General features: G+C 36.8%; 2 protein-coding genes across 2 annotated transcripts; both read left to right on the top strand.

Annotated features, from left to right (window-relative positions):
• Positions 1 to 824: 824 nt before the first annotated feature.
• LOC140172553 (acid-sensing ion channel 3-like) lies at positions 825 to 10,352 on the top strand. The gene is made up of 5 exons (XM_072195697.1): positions 825 to 883; positions 4,900 to 5,040; positions 6,680 to 6,801; positions 9,312 to 9,641; positions 10,279 to 10,352. Exons 1-5 carry the CDS (start codon positions 825 to 827, stop codon positions 10,350 to 10,352), a joined length of 726 nt encoding a protein of 241 aa, XP_072051798.1.
• A 739-nt stretch (positions 10,353 to 11,091) lies between these two features.
• On the top strand, positions 11,092 to 14,992 carry LOC140136554 (uncharacterized). The gene is made up of 4 exons (XM_072158252.1): positions 11,092 to 11,257; positions 12,087 to 12,638; positions 13,128 to 13,219; positions 13,940 to 14,992. The coding sequence occupies exons 1-4, from the start codon at positions 11,112 to 11,114 to the stop codon at positions 14,062 to 14,064; spliced, it is 915 nt and encodes a 304-aa protein (XP_072014353.1). The 5' UTR covers positions 11,092 to 11,111; the 3' UTR covers positions 14,065 to 14,992.
• The last annotated feature ends 10,690 nt before the right edge of the window (positions 14,993 to 25,682 follow it).

Below are 25,682 nucleotides of genomic sequence, written 5' to 3'. Positions count from 1 at the left end.
GTGGTACAAAATGCCTTTCACATTCGAAAATTTCAGTATAGTAACACCCAGCCAATTCAGAATTAATGCAGCACTGCTGCAAAAATTAATTGTGCACATTTCAAATCACATTATTAAGTATTATTGAGTATCGATTCGCGTGTAACACCTTTATTTTGACAAACTAAAAAATATTGTCACGTGTTCCTATGTAATAGCATGGTAATATTCGTATTGCGCGGACTTGGATGTCGACCTTTTCCCATGATACATCACGATTACATCGCAAACCGCTGGCGGCGCCCTAATTGTGAATAGCGAGAATTGAAATATGTCTACAAAATAATATAAGTGATATTGAACATAAAGTTACCATACTCTCCCACTAATTGTGTCTAGGTCACTTCGGCCACTCAGATAGATGACTTGGCCTCTCTACTGTTATAAAGGCTTTACTTCTATCCAGGGGCTATTTTAGTGTGCCTCCTGGCACGTTCGTGCAGTGAAATTAAAGATCCGTGCAGTGACAATTGAAAATCCGTGCTTAAAATATAAGGTTTCCTTTTTTGTTCCTTTTTTGTACTTTTTTGTACCTTATATAAGCATGCTGGCCTATATGAAGAGAAAAGGAGGAAACAGGATTAACGAAAAAGAAATTTTGCTCTTAGCCCTTTTGTACATAAATAAAACATTGGAAATTCTTATTCCATACCTCGATACAAAGGCTCTGAAATCGAACTTTTTGAATTGTTTCACCAAGAGGTATTTATTTTATGACATGTTGTGTGATTCCCCCTCCCCCCCATTGATGTTAAGTGCCCCCCCTTCGTGTCCAGGGGCGTGAGATGGAACAGCAGAATCCCGGCAAAAACAACCCAAGGGATGAAGCGATCCATCGCTTGCAGTCAGGGGCTATTTTAGCGTGCCTCCTGGCACGTTCGTGCAGTGAAATTAAAGATCCGTGCAGTGACAATTGAAAATCCGTGCTTAAAATATAGATCTTAGAGCTTAGAGCTTTTTTTACAGTAATTTGCAGCTTAATATATCAGATTTTGGCGCACTTTTTAGCGCACTCAACACGTCAGCAATCCCTTTGGGCACCAGACAATAATCGTTAAGTTATAGTATATGATATCTCTTAAAATCAACTGTTGCTATTTTAAGTTATATATATTGTATTATATATAAACGGTAAACTTGATGGGTAGATGCCCACAGTATATTATTTTGCCCACCCAGTAAATTTAACCTACCCAATGGCCCAAAATGCTCACCCAGTAAATATTTGTGTCCAAACAAATATGGGCACCATACAATAATCGTTAAATTGCAATATCATATGATATCTGTTGAAATCTGTTGCTATATTTCTTTTAAATTCAATTACAACTTCGGAGTCGGGATAAATATCACTTAGTACACAATGGAAGGCTAAAATTATTTTGAGCAATTTCCAAAACAAAAACCTGAGAGAATTTAAGGCACCCATAAATGAACCAATAAATTTTGCTTTATATTATCTGAAATTAAAGGAGGATTTCGTGATCCTAGCATCCTCTTTTTATGATATTTTTCAGTAGATATCCACGAAAAAAGCTTACGCCCAAAATTTCAATTGATTGCGATTTTGCTTTTGCGAGTTATGCATGATTATGTGTATTACACTACTCCATAGGCCACTATTGTAATTTCGTTCTGGTATACCAGAACGAAATCAAAATGTGACGATATTTTTGCTAAACGAATTAATCTGCAAGAAATTTTTGATGCATTAACATTATGTAGCCAGGCGTTTCCAGTGATATAAAAATCTCAACTTTTTTTGAGAAAAGTGGGGGGATGAGGCAATGGATCACGAAATGCCCTTTTAAGTCCAGTTATAGCACAACACAGGTAACTACAAAACCAAATATAAATTTTACTATTGTTACGCTACAGATTATAGTTAAGCTTTTGCAGAGTTTAAATGCTTCTTTAGTGAAAAGCAAGTACAAGAAACTTATGTTTTGCTCTATATTATCGGAAATTAAGTCCACTTAAATATGATTTTATCACTACGAATAAAAGCGTTTAGTGTTTGATTCCTTTTTCAATAAAAAGCAAGTATAAAAAACTTAGGTTTTGACTAATATTATCTGAAATTAAGTCCAGTTCATAGCACTTAGCTTTTACCCCCAAAGATTCTGAAAATTTTGCAAACATGGGAGTCAAAATCGCACAACAAATGTTCCCTTTCTTTATAGAGGAGGGGCCCAGCCTGCCCCGATCAGCTTTTGACCGTTCCTATGGTTAAACAACAAACTTTATTAATATTTTGAGGACCGATTTAAATGGACATCATGGAAGCGGTGAACCCATAAAGTACAAGCCTAATTTAGTAGACTAGTACTATAATGATTTTGCTCAATATATCGAGTGATTAAATGAATGAAAGTGAACATAGGGGAAAGTGGGGTAATCCCGGGCACCTTTCGTTAAGGCTACACAGGTACAAGATCAAATAAAGTTCATCGTTGAAAATCATATCAATGAAAGTAGAAGTAATGCTCTAACTAGTAACTAGTTTTTAATAACTCAACATCTATAGTTAATAAGTTATAATTAAAAAACAAAATGGTAAAAAATGATGGGGTAATGCCGGACACGGAGTAATCCCGGACTAATGATTGCTGCTAAGAGGGAAAGTGGAGTAGGATGATAATCCCCTAGAATGTATTAGGTACTTCTGTTACCTCAAGCATACAACTATGGGGGCTGTCGTTGTTGTCTATATTTTCGAAATAGCACGTGTCCGGCATCACCCCATCTGTATAGAGACGCATGTGTGTCTGGGATTACCCCTCACGGTCCCGACTTAATTTTACAGTGCTTGTTCTACTAATCCATTTTTAAGATACCAAAATTCATACATACAGCTAACAATCACGTATCAAACATAATTTTCATCCATACTTCATCTGTGTCCCTTGTCGCATTAACTGTCACCCAACTAATAAATCGCTTTTCAGATAAAAAGTAAAAAATTACAATTTATGTTTTTTCATAATTTTCACAAAGAAAGACGAGACCCAAAGCGCTGGTAGTAGTACACGTGAGGTACACCTTGAGGTAGCTATTACCCTAAGGTAGTATAATAGTGCCACCCTTCTCCGTTTAGCTGCAATCGATGTGTCCGGGATTCCCCACAGTCCGGCATTACCCCCACTTTCCCCTAATCATGATATTAAAATGATGTCAACAGAGAAAATGGATCTCATCTATTCGCAATACTCTTAGATAAAATGATTTATATATTTTTGTTATTTATTACAAGGCTTAAAATGAAGAACCTTGATCAAAATTTATTGACTAAATACTCAATATGAATGTTGTTATTTCAATACATCACAACAATAAATTATTTCATGTTGTTTTCGATTCATCTGTTATACGATACCGGTACTAGATCATCTCGCAAAGTGCATGGTATGAATTTCAAGTGAACTTCAAGCACACTCGTATTCAATCCCTGTATAAAAATTGAAGTCACTTCACGGCAGTTTGACTGACATATCGGCAGTTTGAGTGACGGTTGTTAGGGAGTTTGGTACCGTAGTAACGCTTACAAGTACTAGTCGCTTAGCCTAAAATTTACGTCTACATGTGCACGACAACGTTGTGCGTACTACTTTAATAGTGAAACGGACTTATCCCGTAGTTAACGGTAGTTTGATTGACAGTTGCTGGGGAGTTTGGTACCCTAAATTTTTCAAGATGGCGCACACAGTGTCATCGCCCCGATATCTTCATGGCAGAAATCGCCATGGTAGGTTGAATCCACCGCCACGCATGGCCATTTTGTTCCGACCTGTTTAATAGTTTTGAGACGCATAATGGGCCGAAGGACATCCGACTAAGGCTAATAACAATAGCCCGGTGACTGACCTCGCTGTGTGTGAGTGACCATGGTACGCCATAGGTCACTGCTTTTAGACTACCTCCACGATTGGCATATACACTGCGCTATATAGTTCGGTACATATAAAATCAGAATTATTGTCAGTTTTTGAGTTCAAGACGCAAGCTTCTTTCTCAAGACGCAAGCTAACGACTGTCATATCTGTTCAACACGTATATTCAAGTGCAAGGAACCACATCGGGCTTCTTTAGACGAAATCATTTACGGGAGATATTCATCATTTTCTACCCCGGTATCCAAAGATTTTCGTCTGAATACCAAAATAGTGCATAGCACATTCACGTGTATCGATCCCGGGTATTTAATTTAGTATCTCTGTTGTACCAAGTAATTATTAGCCAGGCGATGTCGGTGTGTGACGTAAACATGCATCACCTCTTCCACAGGCCAACCTCTTACGCAGCGCATGCATAAACGCGCATTGAAGTGTGTGACTGACTTCATTTGCGCAAACGTGTGGCTTATCCTATAGTATATTATTACTCGAGAATCCTTCAGTATTGATGCATTTTAACCATAATTGCCAGATTTACGCATCTTTTGATCCTCGCATTCCTAAAGATATGGAAAACACTCTCATTAATATAACAAACTGTATCGCTGAAATGAGGAGATGGCTTTCAGCAAATTACCTTAAACTCAATGACTCAAAATCCGATTTTTTCATTACTGGATCTAACTACAACTTAAAAACTTGTTGATACTAAAAACACCGAACTTGTCATTGGTGGCTCAAGTATCAAGCTCTCCCCTGTCATCCGGAATCTTGGCTGTTTTCTTGACGTAAACTTATCCCTCACGGCTCACGTCAACAATCTTCGCAAGACAATCCTATTCCACATCAAAAATCTCTGGCATATACGTAGATTCATTGACAAAGAAACATGTCACCATGCAGTTCGTGCTCTAGTTATTTCCAGGCTGGACTATTGTAATGCTGTCTTCACTTTACTATCTGCCAGGGATAAGGATCGTTTACAGAGACTGCAAAATAATGCTGCACGTCTTGTGTTTGCGGTTGGACGTCGAGTCAAAGCTAAACCACTTATTCATAAACTACACTGGCTGCCTGTTGAGCAGAGAATTCTGTTCAAAGTCCTTTTGTATGTTTACAAAGCATTTAACAACTTAGCTCCTAAGTACATCGCTGAACAATTCACTGTTTATGTTCCATCCCGGCCCCTTCGATCAGCCATGGACACAAATCGGCTTGTGATACCGATGTCGGAATTGGTCACTGTTGGTGATCGAAGTTTCAAAGTTGTCGCAGCAAATGCCTGGAACTCTTTGCCGAGACAATTGCGGACTGCTGGAACTACAGAAATTTTCAAGGAAATCTTAAGACTTTTCTATTTTAAGAACTTTGTATTTCATTTATTTGTTGTAAACGCTATGGTACCTTGTGAATAGCGTCCTAAATACCTGTTTGTTGTTGTTGTTGTTGTTGTTGGCACAAATCTGTCGCCGATTTAGTTGTTCGAAGCGTCCTGCGAATGATATGGAACTTTGGCAATAATTGCATTTATCATTTAAGGATTAACTAAGGATTCAAATATCACAGATATACTTTTATAGGTCTCGTGGTCCTTGAGTTATGTTGTTAAGAGGGCTGAAACAACATCACCTTTGTAAAACGTACATAACTCAACATGCTCAATAACAACATTGAATCAAACAAGTTTTCAAAGTATATGATTATGTATGGACTAAACTTCTGCAAAACATCAAGGTGTTATTTTTCAATAATATATTGACAATCAAAATCGATCTTTTTGGCTGCCTCGAACAAAAATACTCAGTCAACCCTTAAGTCGTCCCCAAATTTGTTTCTTTGGTCTCTTTTTCTTCCTCTTCTGTTTCCTTGTTTCTCTATTTATCTCCTCGTGGCTCCCTTTTACACTCCTCTTCGCTTTCCACAAACTAGACAAGACACACGGTTATAATCTAGGGCAAGGACATTTCAAGGTTTTGAAAGGGAAAGGGGCTGAGAGCAAGAGCATTAATTAAAAAAACGGAGAGGAGACATCTTGCACTCAATTTGTCAAAATCGCCTTAAAATTCTTAAATTTAAGTCCCAAGCTCCTCTTGACACACCCTTGCCTATGGCTTCAAAGCCGGGATGATCGTAGTAAATCTAGGATTATGTTAGCGCCAAGTCGGCTGCATTGCCCTTTGGCACGTTTTGTTGTATGGATATAAAAAGGTGGCCGTTTTAGTTTCTGGTTTAGATAATCGTTCACATTTTAAAAACTAAATCAGTGTAAAAAATAGTGCACCAAAATGGCTTTTATTGGACCATCATTTTCAAAAAATTGTTCAACTCAGACACACCATTTTGTGAAGCAAGCGCGACGCCATTCCATGAACGATTCTGGTCGAGATCCGCTTCTATCAACTCTCCTCCACCCCCACACCTCCCCCAAACCCTCCACACACACACCCCCCTCTTAACGCTTTACTAACGACAACGTTTACAAAGTCCATCCGGAAACTTTTCCTTTGCCAGCGTCCAGTGACTTTTCCCCACTGAAATAGCCCCTGCTTCTATCCTTAATTGTATTAGATTATTCCAGGGAGGGAGACATGAGGAAGAAAGCGACAGACACAGACAGACAGACACATAGACAGACCGATAGACAGACCCGAAGGGGGTTCTCCCGACTAACAGAGCGGTCAGCCTCATTGGGCACCCTCATTACATTGGAACTGTAGTATTAACTTTGTTTTTAATGTCATATTTAGGTGTGAATTCAATGGACAGAAGTGTGGATCAGAAAATTTTACGACGACAATCACGAATTATGGAGTTTGTTTCACATTTAACTCAATTACCAACGAAGACAAATTATCAGTAAATACAGCAGGTTAGTTTTCTACATTAATTTGGTTTAAAAACTATGTAATTTAACTGAAACACGAATTGCAGATATCATAATGGCTTCCAAAATTAAGACCCCAAATGATCTACGCTGAAAACACACCAAGTGAGATTTTTCGCAGAAATTGCACTTAAAATTTTGCAAAAATATATTAAACACAATACAAATTATATTGAATTTTGTTTCTGTTGCATCACATCTAACCAAATAATTTGCTTACAACAAACGTGAAAGAAACAGTTTATACTGCTCCTTTCCTCGCCCCCGGCATGTCCGGATCATCAACAGCCGCATTCTGGGTTTTGGTGACGTAGTATTGCACAGTGAATTTTGATGATGTTATGTAGATTTGTTTTAATGAAACAGTTAAGGGCTCAGATAGCGACGTTTTTACGCATTTTTTGTGGGACCTGAGAGCACATCAGACATATCGAATTACATTCTGAATTACGAGGAGTCCTCCTTATATCAAACAATTTGAATTTTTATACCATTAGATTGATCAAGTTTACTTCGAGGACTGTTAAAGTAAAATTTTAATAATTTGCCATAAAATTTGTATTATATCGCAAATTTAGAAGGACATGATGCAGTCATGGTCCATGGCAAAGGCGATTCGACCTTTGTGGCATTAAACCCAGTTAACAGGAAATTAATCCAGTAAATCGATTCAGTAAAGCAAATAAGCTCATGCATTCGATCACTAACGGCAACCAGCTTCGGTCGATTACCCCAGCTGCAGCGTGTGTAAACTCTAATTTGCATAGAGGCTGTACGTGAAATTATTGATTGGCTCCAAACAAAGGATTTGAACCGGTGCACGTAATCATGGCGCAGTGCAGTCCATTCAATCAAATGTTGTCATCAACCTATTTGATCGCAGTGCATTGTTATGTGTGTGAGACGAACTGTCGCGGTTGATTGCAATCAAACAAACGATGTCTTATGTATTACTTTGTTCCGTGATGAAAATCGTGATGTTTTATTTAATCACTCTCGAAAAATGTATTTCTTTTGTAGGCCTATTACTTTGTTTTGTGATGAAAATCGTGATGTTTTATTTCATCACGCTTTAAAACAAACGATTTCTCATGTATTACTTTGTTTCGTGATGACAATTTTGATGTTTTATTTCATCACTCACGGAAAATTGATTTCTTATGTATTACTTTGTTTCGGGATGAAAATCGTGATGTTTTATTTCATCATCTCGCTCTATAGCAAACGATTTCTTATGCTTTATATTTGTTTTGTGATGAAAATCGTGATGTTTTATTTCATCACGCTCTAAACAATAATTATAGTTACATGCATTTCAAGAAAAAAATCTTATTAAACGGTAGGCCCTATGTTGTTTAGAAAAATGTAGAAAGTGATGATGATGATGATGTCGATGATGATGATGATGATGATGATGATGATGATGATGATGATGATGATGTCTCCAAAAGTGTCCCGGTTTGTTTTTCTTGCCCTAAATCGTGCGTATCTATTAATAAGGCACTTCAATAATCAATAATCAGTCCCGTGACGGCCTCCACTAACTAGCTACTAACTTGGGTTTATGGGCGCTGATATTTCATGTTCACTGTCACTTATTTATCAGAAAAGTGCGACCCTTTGTCAATCACCTACAGTACCCAATTTCGGCATACTATATAAGAAACTCATCATGATGATTGCCAGAGAATAGTTAAGATGTAGCTTGTACCGTTTTTTGTGGCATCCTTCAGAAGTGAGCGGTCCGATACCAATATTTTCGGTCAAATCTCCATTCAATTAACACGGGAGTTGGCTAGCTATGCCTTGCCCTCACTCATATTTTACAAAAGTGCGACTATTTCTGAACATCTAACCTAGCTGTAATTTTAGGTCATGTTAGAGAAATATATTTGCTAGAAGTTTGGAGAATAGCTAACATATTGGCTGGTTATTTTTCACACAGTGATGTTAACTAGGCAAGTGCCCATTCTTGCAACGTACATCATTTGTAGGGGTCACGCGTCAATGGTGAGAGCACTGTGTATTGTGTATAGGAAAACGGACAGTAACTGCAGTATGACATTCTTCGTATTCAGAATGTAATTCGATATGTCTGATTTGCTCTCAGGTCCCAGAAAGATACTGTGCAAACATTGCTATCCCTTTTGTAATAGTGACCGTTACCTAACGCCAGTTACCCCGACCTTCTCGCCGCTGCAACTCCAGAAGTTTTATCCAACATCAGACCAGACTCCAAAATCACAAGTATTCATTCTTCCCTCGAACAATACCCCAGTGGAATAACCTCAAAGAAAACACAATCCAAGCTCCAAGTAACTAAACATTCAAAGCACACCTACAAGCTCAGTAACCACTCTTAACCCCCGCACAAGCTTGGCTGTCATACCCAGACTTTCTGGGTCCTGCCAATACCAGAGTTGAAGTTGAAGAGAAGTGAAGTAATAACTTTGGATTTAATAAAAACACTTCTGTTCCTATTAATTATTATGCAGGTGCAAGACAGGGTCTAAGCGTTATCCTAAATGCAGAAGAAAACAATGTTGTTGCAGCTCCACGAGAAAATTTAGGATTTAAGGTCTTGGTCCATCCACGAGATGAAATAGCAAACTTACTGGACTACGGAATAGAACTACAGCCTGGTACGCACACTCCTATACGCCTGGATGTCACAGAAATGAAAACATTAGGGTCACCGTATGGTAAATGTGGAAATCAGCCATTGAAATATTTGGGAGGTGCTTATACAGAGTCTAAGTGTTACCTGGAATGCGAAACAGACTACATCGTTTCTAAATGTGGATGTCGAAACTTTTATATGCCAGGTAGGTCCCAGGTTATTTGATTTATAAAAATGTTTATAAACTTCGATACGTTTTGTTTCTACTGTACTATCTGGGCATATGCTTGGAATTAAAACCATCATTCCAACAACACAAGGGAGGAGAGCAATCTCAGAGCATGACCTAGCGCGTAGCGACGTTTGCACTCAAATATTGAGCCAAATAAAGCTGACGCACAAGCGGAAAGGTGTGGGTTCTATCAGCAGATCAGACAAGACGATTTTCATCTTGTTTGGTTCTATTCGCCAGCGAAGTGGTTACATAACTCACATAACTAGTAACTGGATCACGCACCTTTTGGAAGTACATGCCATAGACTTTGTGTTGCGATCATTTTGATCGTGGTGCAGAACTCAAAAGCGTGATCCAGTTGACATGGTGATAATCCGATTACACGTAACACTTTGCTGGCGAATAAAGATGATCACAAGACTTGTCATGTCATTTCCACCCCATGTGCATGGTTTTTCTCGGAAGGGGAAACATCTACAACTCTCGTTTTTATATAATTTTGGTTTCTGTTTTAGTTAAATGGTTTAAACTAGAAGAAAAATATGGCTCCTGCCATCCATTAGTATGTTAACCAAATTACATTCCGTTCATTCAAACTTGCTTGCAGGAAATGCTACGTATTGTTCTCCTTCACAGTTGACGAAATGCTTCTATAATGAAAGTCGTGAGTATTATTACTAGAACTTCCTTGAATTTGTTGCAACTTGTTGTATCATACTATTCAGGGGCGTAGCTAGGATTTTAATGGGGTGTATTGCCCTGGTATGCCGAGTTGCCGACTAATACAAAGAAAACGTATCTGCAACTACCTTTAGAATTCCGCCAACAGATCCACTGGAATTGTCACATAACAATACTGGTAAATACCGGGGGGGGGGCACATCAAAATTTTTTGATGGGTATGCTCCCCCCGAATTTTGAGGTGGTGGGTCTTTGGGAGCTGACGACGTACCGGTAAAAGGGGATCATCTGCGAACCGGGTTGCGAACAAGTAAAATGGGGACTTTTGTAGCTGCGAACAGTCAAAATTACCGGTCTTTCTTGGCTTTTTGGTTGAAAATCGCCTGAAAAACAGAAATATGAGGTAAGGTACTTCAGGCCAACAATTTAAGATTTCGAGAGGGAAGTACATGTAATAGCATCCTTTTCATGCGGACGAGACACTCGTAGTTACTCGTGCTAGTGAGAAAGCACGGAAGGAAAATGAAGTTGAAGAAAGATGACACATGTTGATTGAAGGAACTAAAAAAGGATGGGAAGATATTGCAAGTGAAATTAGACGGATAAAAGGAAGGAATGAGAAGAGGAAATGGCAAGAGAGATAGAAGGATATATAGCTGATATTATTACCCCCTTTTGCCATAACGATTATCCTGGTTCTATCCCGGGGTTTCTATACTTGTTCTTCTTTCAGTAATTTTTGCGGCAAACAAGAAAACCATGTGTTCATGTCCTGAAGCCTGTTTTGAAACGCTTTTCAAGCCAACTGTGTCACAGACATCATTCCCGTCCAGGGGTGTGGCGACAACGTTCTTTGTCAGAGGAGATACGGAAGTCCCGGCTATGGCATTTGCCGAGACTGTGGCGTAAGTTTTACTGATACAGATTACGAAATAGAACTATCGCTGATGGTATATTTTGTGAAAATGTGCAAAGTACGAAATCGATCAGGATTTTGTAATCGAATGGAGAACTTACGGGGATCACCGAAATTTGGTCAATATTAAACGAGTGTGTTCTCCAACAAATCGATTTTTCTTTATCTAAATCAATATATTATTCAAAAATAACACTTTGATGTTTTGCAACTTGAAAACTGGCTTGATATATTGTTGTTAATGAGTTTTACTAACGTTTTAGAAAAGTGTTGTTGTTTCAGCCTTCTTTACTACATAACTCAAGAACCACGGGACTTACAAAGTAGCCTATAATATAATAATAATAAAATATATATAATAATAAATATGTGATATTTGAATTCTTCTATACGCTCGCAATGAAATGAGCAATGAAATTTTAGCCAAAGCTCACTACCATTCGCAAGATCCTGTGAACTACCAAATTACAACAGTCTATAATAATGCCTAACCTTAAACTGAACTACTGACGTACCTAAGCCAAAGCACTGTGCTTTAGCATGTTTAGACACATAATGCAGTGCACTGCATGTCTGTGCTCTGGTTCATCCGGTTGAAAAACACTACCGATATTCGAATCGAAACACTGTCGCGGTAGAGTACTTATCCTCGGCATGTCCTACCAAAAATGTGCACAAAATTGTATTTTGTTCTCAAATATATTGTTTAAATTTATAATTGGTTAAAAATTCATTATTATGTCGAATTAATAAACACGGATGATCATCAACACCTTTGTAATCAATGTTTAATAATTCTATTTGCTGTTATTTTCCAGCGAGGCTGCTTCGAATCAATTCCAGGCACTCTATGATGATGTCACCTGGGCCTTATACGGCCTGGAGTATGGCGTTCCGGGAACAAATAACTCAAACGGCGATATTTTCTTGGATGTATTCCCCAACACAACTTATAAGCTAGCCCAAATTTTAATGGATGACATCTTTGGTCACATGCAGTTCGAACTTTTTTACTCTCTCGCGAATGATTTGTATTACGAAAAAGTGTTGGGCGTTGTCTCATATGCACCTAAGAGTGAGCGATATTGGAAAGAATACAACCACTATGCAGAACTTTGGGTGACATCGGGTGCATACAAACAAAAAGTTGCAATAGCTTTTACAGAAACTGAAGAATATTTACCACATTTACAAAGCAACCAAACATTTGATGATTTCATAGATTATGTGTATGAGGAGTTCGGCTTTGTAGACTTGTACTTTACGGCATTTCCAATACTTTATGAAGTTACGTATGATTTGTTGAGTTACTATGGAAATGAGACAAATGCAAACGCAGACAAAGTACGGATGGTGACAGATTACATGAGGTAAGTGCAAATGCAGCGTAACAGCCTGATACTTTTGACTCCACATTTCTCCCTGTCACACTTTTGGCTCGCTCAGGACTTTCAAAATTCTTCAATATTCTTATGTTTGGTGATCTATAATATTATTCAAGTATAACGATTCTAGCGAGGTATACACTAAACACCTCATTCTCACAGGTTTCTTGTGCAGGGTGCCAATATTGGGCTGTGAAAGTGGTCCAGGAAGCTGCTCTGTGTCAGTGAACTTTGCTGTTGTGTCAGTTGGACAACTGCTTTATTACAGACATGTGTTTTGAGTAGAGTATTGAAGTAATCCTGTGTATAATTTTGGTTCATTTTGATGGACAGGATTTTAAGATATGACCTTGTGATTCACAAGTTGTGAAAAATTATAAGTTTCTTTTTGAGCTCAGTTTATTATAAAAATTAATCAAGATGGTGGTTGTGGTGGTAGTTGAACATTTCTTTGTCACATTTTACTGTACGCAGCAAAAACATTCTGCACGTGGAGATATTTTTCGGGGACCTGAAGGTGGAACAGATAACGGAACAACCCTCCTATGAATTATTCCAGTTTGTTTGTGAGTATCGAAAAGATTCCCATGTAAGACAAATCCTTCTACACAAAGTTTGCCAAGGTCATGAAAAGTAATTGATAGGTGACTTAATTAATAGTGACTTAATTGATAGATGTTGAGAACGCTATAGAGGTTGTGCATATGACGTATCATCCGTACATATGGCGGACTACTCTAATGCATTCAACAAAAGCATGATTGCAATCTACCGCAACAGTTCGTCTCACACACAAACGATCAAATAGGTTGATGGCAACATTTGATTGAATGGACTGCACTGCGCCATGATTAGGGTGAAGGACACCGGTTCAAATCCTTTGTTTGGAGCCAATCAATAATTTCATACACATCCTCTCTATATACGGTGAACCGTGAAAGACTAATTGCGATTGATTGGTAAGATCGTGGTACTTGTAGGCCAGCAGGGGTCCATTTCACTAAACATTTAAACCCTTCGTGACTCGAGTAACCGTTCGTAAAGTTACGAATACCAATACTAGACGTAACTTTATGAAAGGTCCCTGTAGTAAATCCCAATTACTTACGACGAGTACCGTTCGTAAGTAAGTTTAGTGAAATGGAACTTACGCGTCGTCGTAGTGAAATGGACAGGGACATGTAGAGTAAGAGTATTTTCACTATATCAGGTATTTCCGCTATAAAATGGTCATAAAACTTGAATAAAAAGTACCATGTGTTTATTGGTTTTGTTCATTTCCATAGGTGACTTAGGAGGTGCCTTAGGATTATTCTTCGGAGCAAGTCTTTTGTCCTTTATTGAGACTCTTGACTTTTGGTTTTCCCCCGGACGCTTTGGATCTTCAAAGAAGGACAAACATCACAGATGACAGTGGAACCATGAATTGATTATATTATGAAGCTAACTTGAGGAATTAGTCCAAGGGAAAAGCAGAGCGAATGTACCGGATTGTGGAGTACCAAGGGATGAGGGATAATGAACGGGAAAAGGAATGAATAACACGGAATGAACCAAATGATGAAGCTAAATTGAGGAATTAGTTCAAGGGAAAAGCAGAGCGAATGTACCGGAGTGTGGAGTTCCAAGGAATGAGGGACAATGAACGGGAAAGGGAATAAATAACACGAAATTAACCAAATGAACTAGAAGGTTTTTGAGATTTATTGTGAATTTACATCATCAGACAAACTGATCAAAATAACATAATGCGTGTGTTAAGAAGTCTAACCAGATTCACATTGCAGCATAATTAGTATAATTGAATATAATTCACGTGCAAGACATGGTGACAACATATTCGCCATCATGTTGATCAATCTAAACTAAACATCAGGAGATCAGGTTAACAAGGATTGACAGATTTATCAATGCAGGGACAAAAGCTTGCTCCACGGCGTTCAATTGATGCGCGGGGGAAAAAACACGTTCACTTGTTGAACGGGCATCAGGGCTTAAGGCACAATGATTAATATTCAATTATGCAAATGATTTTGCACCCGTAATCACCACCACGTATTATGAAGCTAAATTGGGGAATTAGTCCAAGGGAAAAGCAGAGCAAGGTACCGGATTTGGAGTCCCAAGGGATGTTGGATAATGAACGGGAAAGGGAATGAATAACACGAAATGAACCAAATGAACTAGAAATAAGTTTTAAAAATTTATTGTGAAATTACATCATCAGACAAACTGATCAAAATAACATAATGTGTGTGTCACATTGCAGCATAATTAGTATAATTAGCATAATTAGTATAATTAGCATAATTAGTATAATTAGCATAATTAGTATAATTAGCATAATTAGTATAATTAGCATAATTAGTATAATTAGCATAATTAGTATAATTAGCATAATTAGTATAATTAGCATAATTAGTATAATTAGCATAATTAGTATAATTGAATATAATTCACGTGCAAGACATCAGGTTATTGAAAAAGTAATGATGAAAAAGAGTTCATTTTTTGCCAAGCCGCCAAAATGCCCAAAATTACCAAAAACATACATTTTATGCCCACTTTGGGTGTTTGTTGCATGCTAATCAAGTGTAAAGACTTTATACAAAACCTAATATCGCTGTAATTACACTCATTTTTAGCAAGTTCTTTCTATTTATTCTAGTGTACAATATATAACCAACTATTAAAAATTAGTAAGATTAAGAATAAAATATTAACCTATAATCAAAATTCTGAATGCTTAAACTTGTATCTTTGAATTGTGTGCCTTCATTTGTAAAAAAACATGCAAAATTGCCCTTATTTCCAGAAATTGGTCAAATATTAAAATTTGACTTTCATTACCTAGGTTTATAATTGCACTTCAAAACAGGATTCATGTGCCTCTGTTTCGGAGAAATATTTCAAGTGAAAAATGTCGGATTTTTTTTTTTGCCGCAACCAGGTAAGTAAGGTAAAAAAACAAAACACGCGGGAATTCTTCCTTATCATGTGTGTTACCTGTCTGACAAAGGAGTCTGATTTTAGAACTTCGAGGGGTAATTTTTTTATAAATTGTCATAAAATTTGTATTACATCATGTATATCGCGAATTAAAAATATATACATATATATAAGCCTATAAATGATATCAGAAAAATGAATACTCCTTGTCAATGAGAGTGATCACGCAATGAGAGTGATCTGAACAGAGACGAGGGGCGCCACCACCTCCCACCCACCTATGACTCGGTCATCCATTCATCTGACCGTCGGAGGTCAACATCAGTTGCTACTTCCGGTCAGATGACCCAATCTCCCGCTACCAACCAAAACATCAGTCGGCATTGAAGACCAGTGGATGCTGGTCGCAGGCCACCCGGGGCAGGCCACCAACCTCCACAATGTAAGTCGTGAGAACTTGGTTAAATTTTTACTTTCTCGATATAATATTCCTTGTATTCTGAATGCAGTACATTGTCTAATGTACTCTCAGATCCCCAAAACACTCTGAGAAAATGTGGCTGTGAGAGCACTTAAGAAATCAAGGGCTGTGGTAGCAACGTTTGCACAATATTTTGGAGGGGGGGTAGAGACATGAGATCACATCAGACATAATGTTATTGTATTCTGAATACGAGGAATTTTGACTTTTTTGATGAATCTAATGATATGAACTTGAAGTGTGTGTAGCTGGGAGGAAAAGCCGACGATCATTTGAAAATTTTGACATTTCGCATTAAAGATACACATTGTTTTCCCAAAAAGACCTAAATTTTGCAGGTGTTTTGGGAAAAAATCTATATCTTCAACACGAAAGATCAAAATTTTCAAATGATCGTCGGCTTTTCCTCCCCGTTTTCCCTCAGCTACATACATGTACAATTTAAGTAAATATCGTTAGATTTATAAAAATTTTACTTTAATTTGCTGTAAAATTTGTATTATATCGCGAATTTCAGAAAATGAAAGTCATTTGATAACAAAAGGACATTCCTCGTATTCTGAATGCAATACATCTGATGTGCTCTCATGTCCTACAAAGTTACTGTGCAAACGTTGCTACCTCATCCCTTAATAACTGACTGCTGAAACTGATTTCGAAACACAGGATAATGAATGAGGGCGGTAATGAGAGTTACAGCTTTGTTTCCTTTGTCATCAATTAACAGCATTAGTTCAACACAATCTCTCACGTTCACCGGACAAGTTGAGAGATATACAAACATAGAGACAAAAGCTGTGTTGTAGCCATATTAATTTTAATTGATTTTCCAATGATTCCGTCACGGTCATCATGCAAAATCAAAATGCAATTAATATCAATTAGTGCTGCGCAAACCTGTAAGAGCTGACCAGCTTCACACAACTCTTGTAAGACGCTAGTGCTGAAACATTTTAACAGTAGGTAACTTCTATATTGTAGAAAAGTAACTTCGGAAACTTGAGATATTAACTCGTTTTCTACGAGTGTGAAAAACAATCTTCGGCAAACCAAATCAATATGTTTGCTCGAAAGACACCAACTTGCTGTGATAATGGCTATATGCAAAGTAGCACCCATACTTCTCAGGTTCACCCTGTGGAAAGCAAGCCCAAGATTCTGCAGATTGATGATAACAAAGAGTAGGATACACCAAGTGGATGTTGGTCGAGTGTGACACAATGTAGTCAATAAACGAGCTTTTCTGTATTTAAATATAGTTGTAAAGGTAGAAGTTCCGTAGTAAGGAGGTACGGTACACATATTTTAATGGTCATTCTTGTTATAAATTTGTTCAAGCATGACCTATATATATTTCTTATTTGTGCCATCTAAGACCAAATTAAAATTTCAATCAGTAATGCTGCAACATTTTCTTTTGGTGTTATGCCATATGTTAAATTTGTGTATTCTTTCTCTCTACTGATGATAGTATACAAATTTGAATGTTTATGAGTTCAATAATAAGAATATTTTCATGAGGTGAAATACTATTCCATTCAATGAGGCTTTGCCAAGTTGAATGGAACAGTTCATATTTCACCGTCTTTCAATTGAACGAATAAAAACATTCAATATTTGTTTTATTTAACTCGTATATAATTCGCTTTCTTCTACTATTTTATCAATCACCAGGAAAACAAACATGTTTTTTTGTTATCTACTAAAGATAGCTTCAAATTCATATGTTTTGGTTATCTACTAAAGATAATTCTTTAATTTAAAATTGATATATTGTGTGATTGATTGATGTATGGGTGGATCGGTCGATTGATGGATCGATTGATTGATTTAGTGTTAGGGTTTTTTGCTATCTACAGAAGATAGTTAAAAATTATGTTACAAATTCATATGTTTTCTACTGTAGAAGATAGCTCTTGGTTTATTTATTTATTTATTTATTTATCTATTTATTTATTTAAACATGATTGATTTATTGCATGATTGATTGATGGATGGGTAGATGAATAAATTGATTGATTGAATGTTAGATTTTTTGCTGTCTACCGAAGATATCTTAAAAAGTAATTCATTTACAATTTCATTTTTTTGCTATCTACTGAAGATAGCTATAATTTATTTATATATTTATTTATTGTTTGATGAATGGATCAATGATTGATTGATTGAATGTTGGTTTTTTGCTATCTGCTGAAGATAGCTAAGAAAACAATTAATTTACAATTACATATGATTTTGCTAAAATACTGAAGACAGCTCTATTTATTTATTTATTTATTTATATTTATTTATTTATTTATTTATTTATCTATTTATTTATTTATTTATAAAGATAGCTAAGAAAACAATTAATTTACAATTACATATGATTTTGCTAAAATACTGAAGACAGCTCTATTTATTTATATATTTATTTATTTATTTATTTATATTTATTTATTTATTTATTTATTTATTTATTTATTTATTTATTTATTTATTTTATTTATTTATTTATTTATTTATTTATTTATTTATTTATTTATTTATTTATTTATTTATTTATTTATTTATTTATTTATTTATTTATAGTTTGGTTGATTAATCGATGGACGGATGGAGCGTTCGATCAGTCGATTGCTTCCTTGCTTGACTGAATGTCGTTTTTTTTATAACTACTAAAGATGGCTTTAAAATAATTAAGTTAAATTATCAATTAGCCTCCCGAGATGAAAATATTTTCGTCTCACCAAGCTCAGAATGGAACTGAGTAGGGACCTACGTCTCTCATTGTTGTTATCATTGTTTGACGTTCACTAAGACAACGCTGGACACATAACCTCAAAATAACCTGTTGACAGAAGAGAGAGGGAAGAGGTATAATTATTCTTTCCGAGTATTCAATTTAATTGAATTTTTCTCGTAAGATCAATAGTTATCAATAGACCAAGCTATACAAATGATATTAAACAAATAATGACAATTGGGCTTACATGTGCTCTATCTAAATTCTTAATTACACACCGCCCATGTCGTCACGTCCGGAATTGATCATTAAAATAAATGTGACCCAACGCCAGTAAATGAAACTGATGTCGAAATTTTAGGTTTTTGTACCACATCAATATCCACACTGCGGATAAGACCGCAATAAAAAAATTGAAAACTGCAAATCTAATAAATAATCTTTACAAATTAACAAAGCATTGCACCTATGTACAAGAGACGAGCCTGCGCCTCCCAACAAATACAGAAATGTTTTTAAACATTATAAACGTTTTATAAATGGGTTTTGTTTGAGTGAAAACAGTTTAATAACATTTAAAAATGTGCCGGGTTATATAAAGGCCTTGAAAACCTTTTTAAACGTTTTATATGAAGAAAAAAACACTGCAACATTTCAAAAAATGTTGTCAAATTGTTATTGTAAAAATAATGTTGGCAAACATTTTTGCAAAATATTATTTTCACTCTTTATAACATTATGGTATATAGAATGTTTTGCAGCACGTTTTCCAAAATATTTTCCGAATCTTTTTAAAACGTTTTATTCCCTTTATGTAACCCGACATTTAAATATTTTCTGTAAAACGTTTTCTGCATCACGCCTAAAGTAACATTCACACTTAGTCTTGAAAAAGTCTATACTCTATACACATGCTTATACACACAAACTCTTAGACTTAGCACAACCTATTGGCGATATCCATCTCGAAGTTTACCAACATCCATCTCATTTGGTCGCGTTGTGACACAATTAAGGACAAGATTCCGTCACTCTCAGCTTAGGTCGATCAACATCCGCATCTTTGATTAAAGTTGTTATGGACACCCACATTAATTAATATGCTCGTATGAAGCGTTCAGTTTTCAACACATTTGATATACGTGTTAAGTAGCTGACAGACTCGAGCATGTCTTCGTTCACCCAATACAATGGTCGAAATACAGTGACACCAACTGCTTGGGATGGGTACTTGCAAAGCAGCACCATGATGCCCATTACTTCTCAAGTTTACCCTCTGGAAACCAAGCCCAAGATCCAGCAGCCTGATGATGACAAAGACGAGCATAAACCGAGTGGATGCTGTGCTAGTGTGCTACAATGTAGTCAGGAAACGAGTTTTGCTGGACTCAAATATATCGGTGGGAATGATAGTAGTGGCATGCGGAAGTAAGATAGTTTTATGAGATTTTTCTTACTTCGTATTTATTTTCTACATCATCATCATTTTCATCATCCTCTTCATTTTTTTCCTTCTTCTTCATCTTTTCTTTTCCTTTTTGATGACTTCTGATACTTATACTTCTCCTTTCTTCTGCTGCTTCTCCTCATCGGCCTTCTTCTTTATCTTCTTTGTTATATTCTTAATTCGTTTTTTCTGTCTTCTCTTTATCTCCTATTTCATCTTCTACATCATCATTTTCATCACCTTCGTCATCTTTTTTCTTCTCCTTTTCACCTTCTCCTCATCTCCCTTCTTCTATCTCTTTATTATCTTGTTCTCCCTCCTCCTCTTCTTTATCTGATCTCTCTTTATCTTCTTCTTCTTCTTCCTCCTCTTCTTCATCATCTTCTACCTCTTCATGCGATCATAGTAAGAATATATTATACACTATCTTTATATTATATCAATTGGTCAGTGTTTGTGATGTAATTGAACAGCTGAACTGAAAGTTTTTGACAGATCTTTTCCTCCTTCTTGTTTTCAGACTATTTTGGGGTTTGATCGTCATAGGAGCACTTTTTGGTTTAGTTTTTCAAATTTTTCGATCAACACAGAAATTTGTCAACCGTGAGACTGTGACGAACTTGAAATATGTTACAGAAGATGAACTGGACTTCCTGTCTGTGACTTTCTGCAACACAAATATGTTCAGGTAAAGTGTCAGCAGACATTTTTGCTTATTTATGTATTTTCTTAATATAATGTATATTGATTTGTATAGCTCAGTCTAAATTTTGAATTAAAATGTTTGTGCATGCCTTCATTGTCTCTATCCTTCTTGGTAAGAAAATTAACATCCGTAACAAAATTTTAAAATCTTCATTGTTTTCTACGAGGAATTACAAAAGTACAAGAAAGTGCCGGATAAAAACATGCACGGACTCATTACCGCCGACAAGGGAGGGTAAAGGGATGCGTTACCCCGTAGCATGTGGCCATCTTAGGGTCCAAAAAAGTAACGACAGGATATACCTTTATGGGCCGTTTAAGTGCGCAAAACGGGAGCTTAGCGGAGGACATATACAGATACCTTAATGAGCATGTAAAGTATGTTTTCTTTGTCTTTCTACGGCCAATATCTCTTTTCTGTGCTTTTTACGGGCCCATAATTATATTGCTTTTGAAGGACTCATTTAGATATAGTTTCTTTAATTTCTTACGGACCTACCAAGGTCTCTGGTTTACCTTTTTACGGGGACCATTAATTTAAGGTCATATTTGATTATTTTTCCCTTGGCTACACCACTGACGTAAATTATTATATGTAATCTGAAAACAATAGCCGAGACTTAATTTGCAGGAAACATGTGGAAACGAGTGTCACCTGGTAATTAAAAGTGACCGTATTGTATTCAAAATGTGTCAAACCCATACACATTGAATGATGCATATATTATACAAATACATTAACAATTAATTAGCAAATAATGATTGTATTCTTCTCTTGAACAAGAAAGAATGAAATCTCAATCTTAATGCTAATGGCAAACATGCGTGACCGGTTCCTACAAAACCAGGCAAGTGGCGTAGCCCAGGGAAATTGCAAGTCTTGTCCGCTCTTGCCTCCCCCTGTGTGATGCTACATAGACGCAATTATAGGGTCTATGAATGCTAGCAAATATTTGGCCTGTTTTGTACTTTTTAGCCAATTTTTGACAATTTTCGTCAAATTTTCCCCCAGGCTTCCAAGCCTGAAGAAAGGTTGATTTTGACAGTTCGTAGCTCAAAATAACTCCCTCAGTTACCGATACGCCAAAATCCCACAACTTGACTCCTGGTCTCTAATTAATCTCTAAAAGGTCTCCAAATTCCTCATTCTTCTGGGCGAGTTTTTAGTTTGTTTGTATTTTTCGAGTGATTTTTCAACCAGACAGCAAAGGAAGGCCCATGATTTTGACAGTTCGCAGCTCCGAAAGACTCCCTTTTTACCTATACGCCCAAATCTCACGATAAGCAGTTCCACGGGGAGCATACCCACCAAATAAAATGTTGATGTGCCTCTCTCATTCACCTTTTTGAGGCTTTATCTCAAAAGTATGTCTGCGGATATCCCGGGCCGTTGTGTTCAGTTCTTTGTGGGAACGGGTCACATGGGGTTTGATTCAGTTCATGATTGATACATTTTTAATCGATAGGGTATATAATTATTAATTGTAACCAACGACTGGGCAAATACTTGGAACACAATGCAAATGATTATAGTTTCGAGTACCTTTATTGACTCACCCTATATTGAATGACATTTTATTATTCACTACACGTAGATTGCTCTGAGCTGTTACTCCTAACACCACAAAAGTAGTTGATCAAATACCCGGAAGTAAAGATTATAATTTATGCATCAGAACTAAATTTTTAAGTGCAAATGGTTTTATACGTTCGTAAGAAGTTGGATTATTTAACCAAATTATGGGGGTCCGATCGTAACACGTGTTTTATCTCTCATTGAGAACCATCGATAAAACATTCTTATTCCAAGTTTTGACTCATGAGTTAAGGGGTACTTACACCCTCGATAAATTTGTGTCTATTTTGCATTTTTCTCAAAACTAATAACACACTGGTAACAAAAGTTATGTATATTATAGGGGCAAGGAATCCAATTACTACAATGGAATTTCAGTGACCCAAGACAAGCGGTTCGTTATTTATGATAAGAAATAAGGTACCGCTAGGATGTACCTCTTTTCTTATCATAAATAACGAACCGCTTGTCTCGAGTCACTGAAATTCCAGTGTAGTAATTGGATTCCTTGCCCCAATAATATACATAACTTTTGTTACCAATGTGTGTTATTATTTTTGAGAAAAATGCAAAAATAGTCACAATTTACCACAGGGTGTAGTACCCCTTAACTTACTAAGGTTCATTCATTCATTCATTCATTCATTCATTTTTTTTTTATAAACAAAACATATTCCTGTCCGGGATTCGAGCCCTAACTTTTCACTGAGGGTTATGAGAAAAATGATGAGCTTTCACCTGATATAAAATCTGCATTTTCAAGGCTAACATAAATGTATAGAATTGATCTTTTAATTTAAATGCTCATTTTTTGGAATATTTTATACCATGGAAATTGGGAATAAATATTTCCATGTTTATACATAGATGTATTTATTCCAGATCATATCACATGATACCGCAGTTCTGATAATATGCGACATATCAATAATCAGCCTGTAATGTAAATATAAAAAGTCAATCCAATTCAATTCAAAGTAGTTTATTCACAGCACGAAATCAATATTGTCGGATCACCCTTTTATAGGAACATCTTGTAAGAACAATAATATCTATGTCATAACATAACAACAATAATACATTTGAATGCCCGGAGGCTTTTCCAAAACACTTTTTGTCATTATATATTAATGAAATAGACAGGGTCTTGTATTTCTCAGGATAAAATCAATTACAAAGTTTTGGTAATTAAAGCCCTACATGCCCCTACATTGTTTCGCCTAAATTTAAAATCTATAAAGTAATGCGCCTGTCACACTACACCGAATAGGTCTTCCGTACAAGAAACGGATGGTATTTTAGTAAATCCGTTGTTGTTCGTCAATGATCGTGTTATGTTCTTTTTATGTCCTGCTATCATCCGCCAAATGCGTTTCGTGTTAGGTGATGTTCGTGAAGTCCGTCGGCATGCACAAAACTTGAAACGGAGTGTACCGAATACACATGTTCGGTATTTATCCGATGTGTGTTCGTATGGTGCTGCATATTGCCGGAGTTTGTTCGCTCTCCTTTCGTTCATGTACGTTCTTTGTTCGTTGCACTCGGCCCGTGTTCGTTGCAAGTACGTTCCTGTGAGGCCTTCACCACCGGATAGCATATTTTTGCATTCGGTGATGTACGTTGACCCAGACCGTGTTAGTGTCACACTACACCGGATCGGTCTTCCGTATAAGAAACGGATGGTATTTTAGCAAATCCGTAGTGTTCGTCAATGTTCGTTTTATGTTCTTCATATGTCCTGCTATTATCCGCCAAATGCGTTTCGTGTTAGGTGATGTTTGTTTAGTCCGTCGACAATACGTTTCAAGTTTTGTGCATGCACAAAACTTGAAACGGAGTGTGCCGAATACACATGTTCGGAAGTTGTCCGATGTGTGTTCGTACGGTTCTGTGTATATATACCCTGGGTTTGTTCGTTATTCTTTCGTTTATATACCGCAGGTGTTTGCAAGGTTTCGCAGGCGCTTGTGCCGGATGTAGGCCTATGGCGAACATGTGCATCGATCATTAACCCTAAATGAGGAACATAAACCTAAGATAAGGCATCTAAACCCCACATAAGGTGCCTTAACTCTAGATAAGGGTCGTTAACCCCAGATAAGGGTCGTAAACCTCAGATAAGACATCTAACCCAAGATAAGGCGTCTTAACCCCAGATAAGAGACGTAAACTCGGATATGGCAGTCTAAACCCCCGATAAGGCGCCGTAACCCCAGATAAGGGACGTACACCTCAGATAAACCAGTCCCAACCCCAAATAAGGCGCCTTAACCCTAAATAAGGAACATAAACCTAAGATAAGAGAAGTAAACCCTTGACGGCGCCTTATCTGGGGTTTAGACTGTCATATCTGAGTTTACGTCTCTTATCTGGGGTTAAGGCGCCTTATCTTAGGTTTAGATGCCTTATCTGAGGTTTACGACCCTTATCTGGTGTTAACAACCCTTATCTAGAGTTAAGGCACCTTATGTGGGGTTTGGATGCCTTTTCTGTGGTTTATGTTCCTTATTAAGTGTTAAGGCACCTTATTTGGGGTTTAGACTGCTTTATCTGGGGTCTACGTCGCTTATCTGGGGTTACGGCGCATTATCTGGGGTTTATATGCATTATCTGTATAACATATCTGGGTGAACATGAATAATCAAATATCTATTCTAGACCCTTAACATGCTTAAAGAAAGTGTAAAAATGATGCACGAAATGGCTTCAATTGGACCTTCATTTAGCAAAATTTTCCAACTCCCCTGTGTTAATACACAATATGTAGGCCTATGGATAAACAAATTCCCCTTTTCACTTCTGCTTTGGAAACCCGACACTAAAAGCAATAATTTATACAATAATAGTGAAAACTTATCCACGAATGGCTTCAATTTGGGCCTTCATTTAACCCATTTTTGGATTTTTCAAACTATTGTACACAATAATAGTACCAGAATGGTCTACCAAATGGCTTCAATAGGGCCCTCAGTTTGCACAAATATCTCCCTTCTTAGGGGGGCACATCCCCACTCAGAAACCCCCTGCCTTGCGGCCATTATTTCGATTTTTACATCACCCTGACTGCCCCCCCCACTTTCAAAATCGTTCCGCCGTCGCTGAGTATAGTAGTTTGTCGAGATCACTCTGGACACTAAGATAGATGA

The sequence above is a fragment of the Amphiura filiformis genome, chromosome 16 (genome assembly GCF_039555335.1).
Source record: "Amphiura filiformis chromosome 16, Afil_fr2py, whole genome shotgun sequence".
In the NCBI taxonomy this organism is placed as follows: Eukaryota; Metazoa; Echinodermata; class Ophiuroidea; order Amphilepidida; family Amphiuridae; genus Amphiura; species Amphiura filiformis.
Note: the sequence above shows the minus strand (reverse complement) of the source record. Positions and strands in the feature narration are given on the sequence as shown.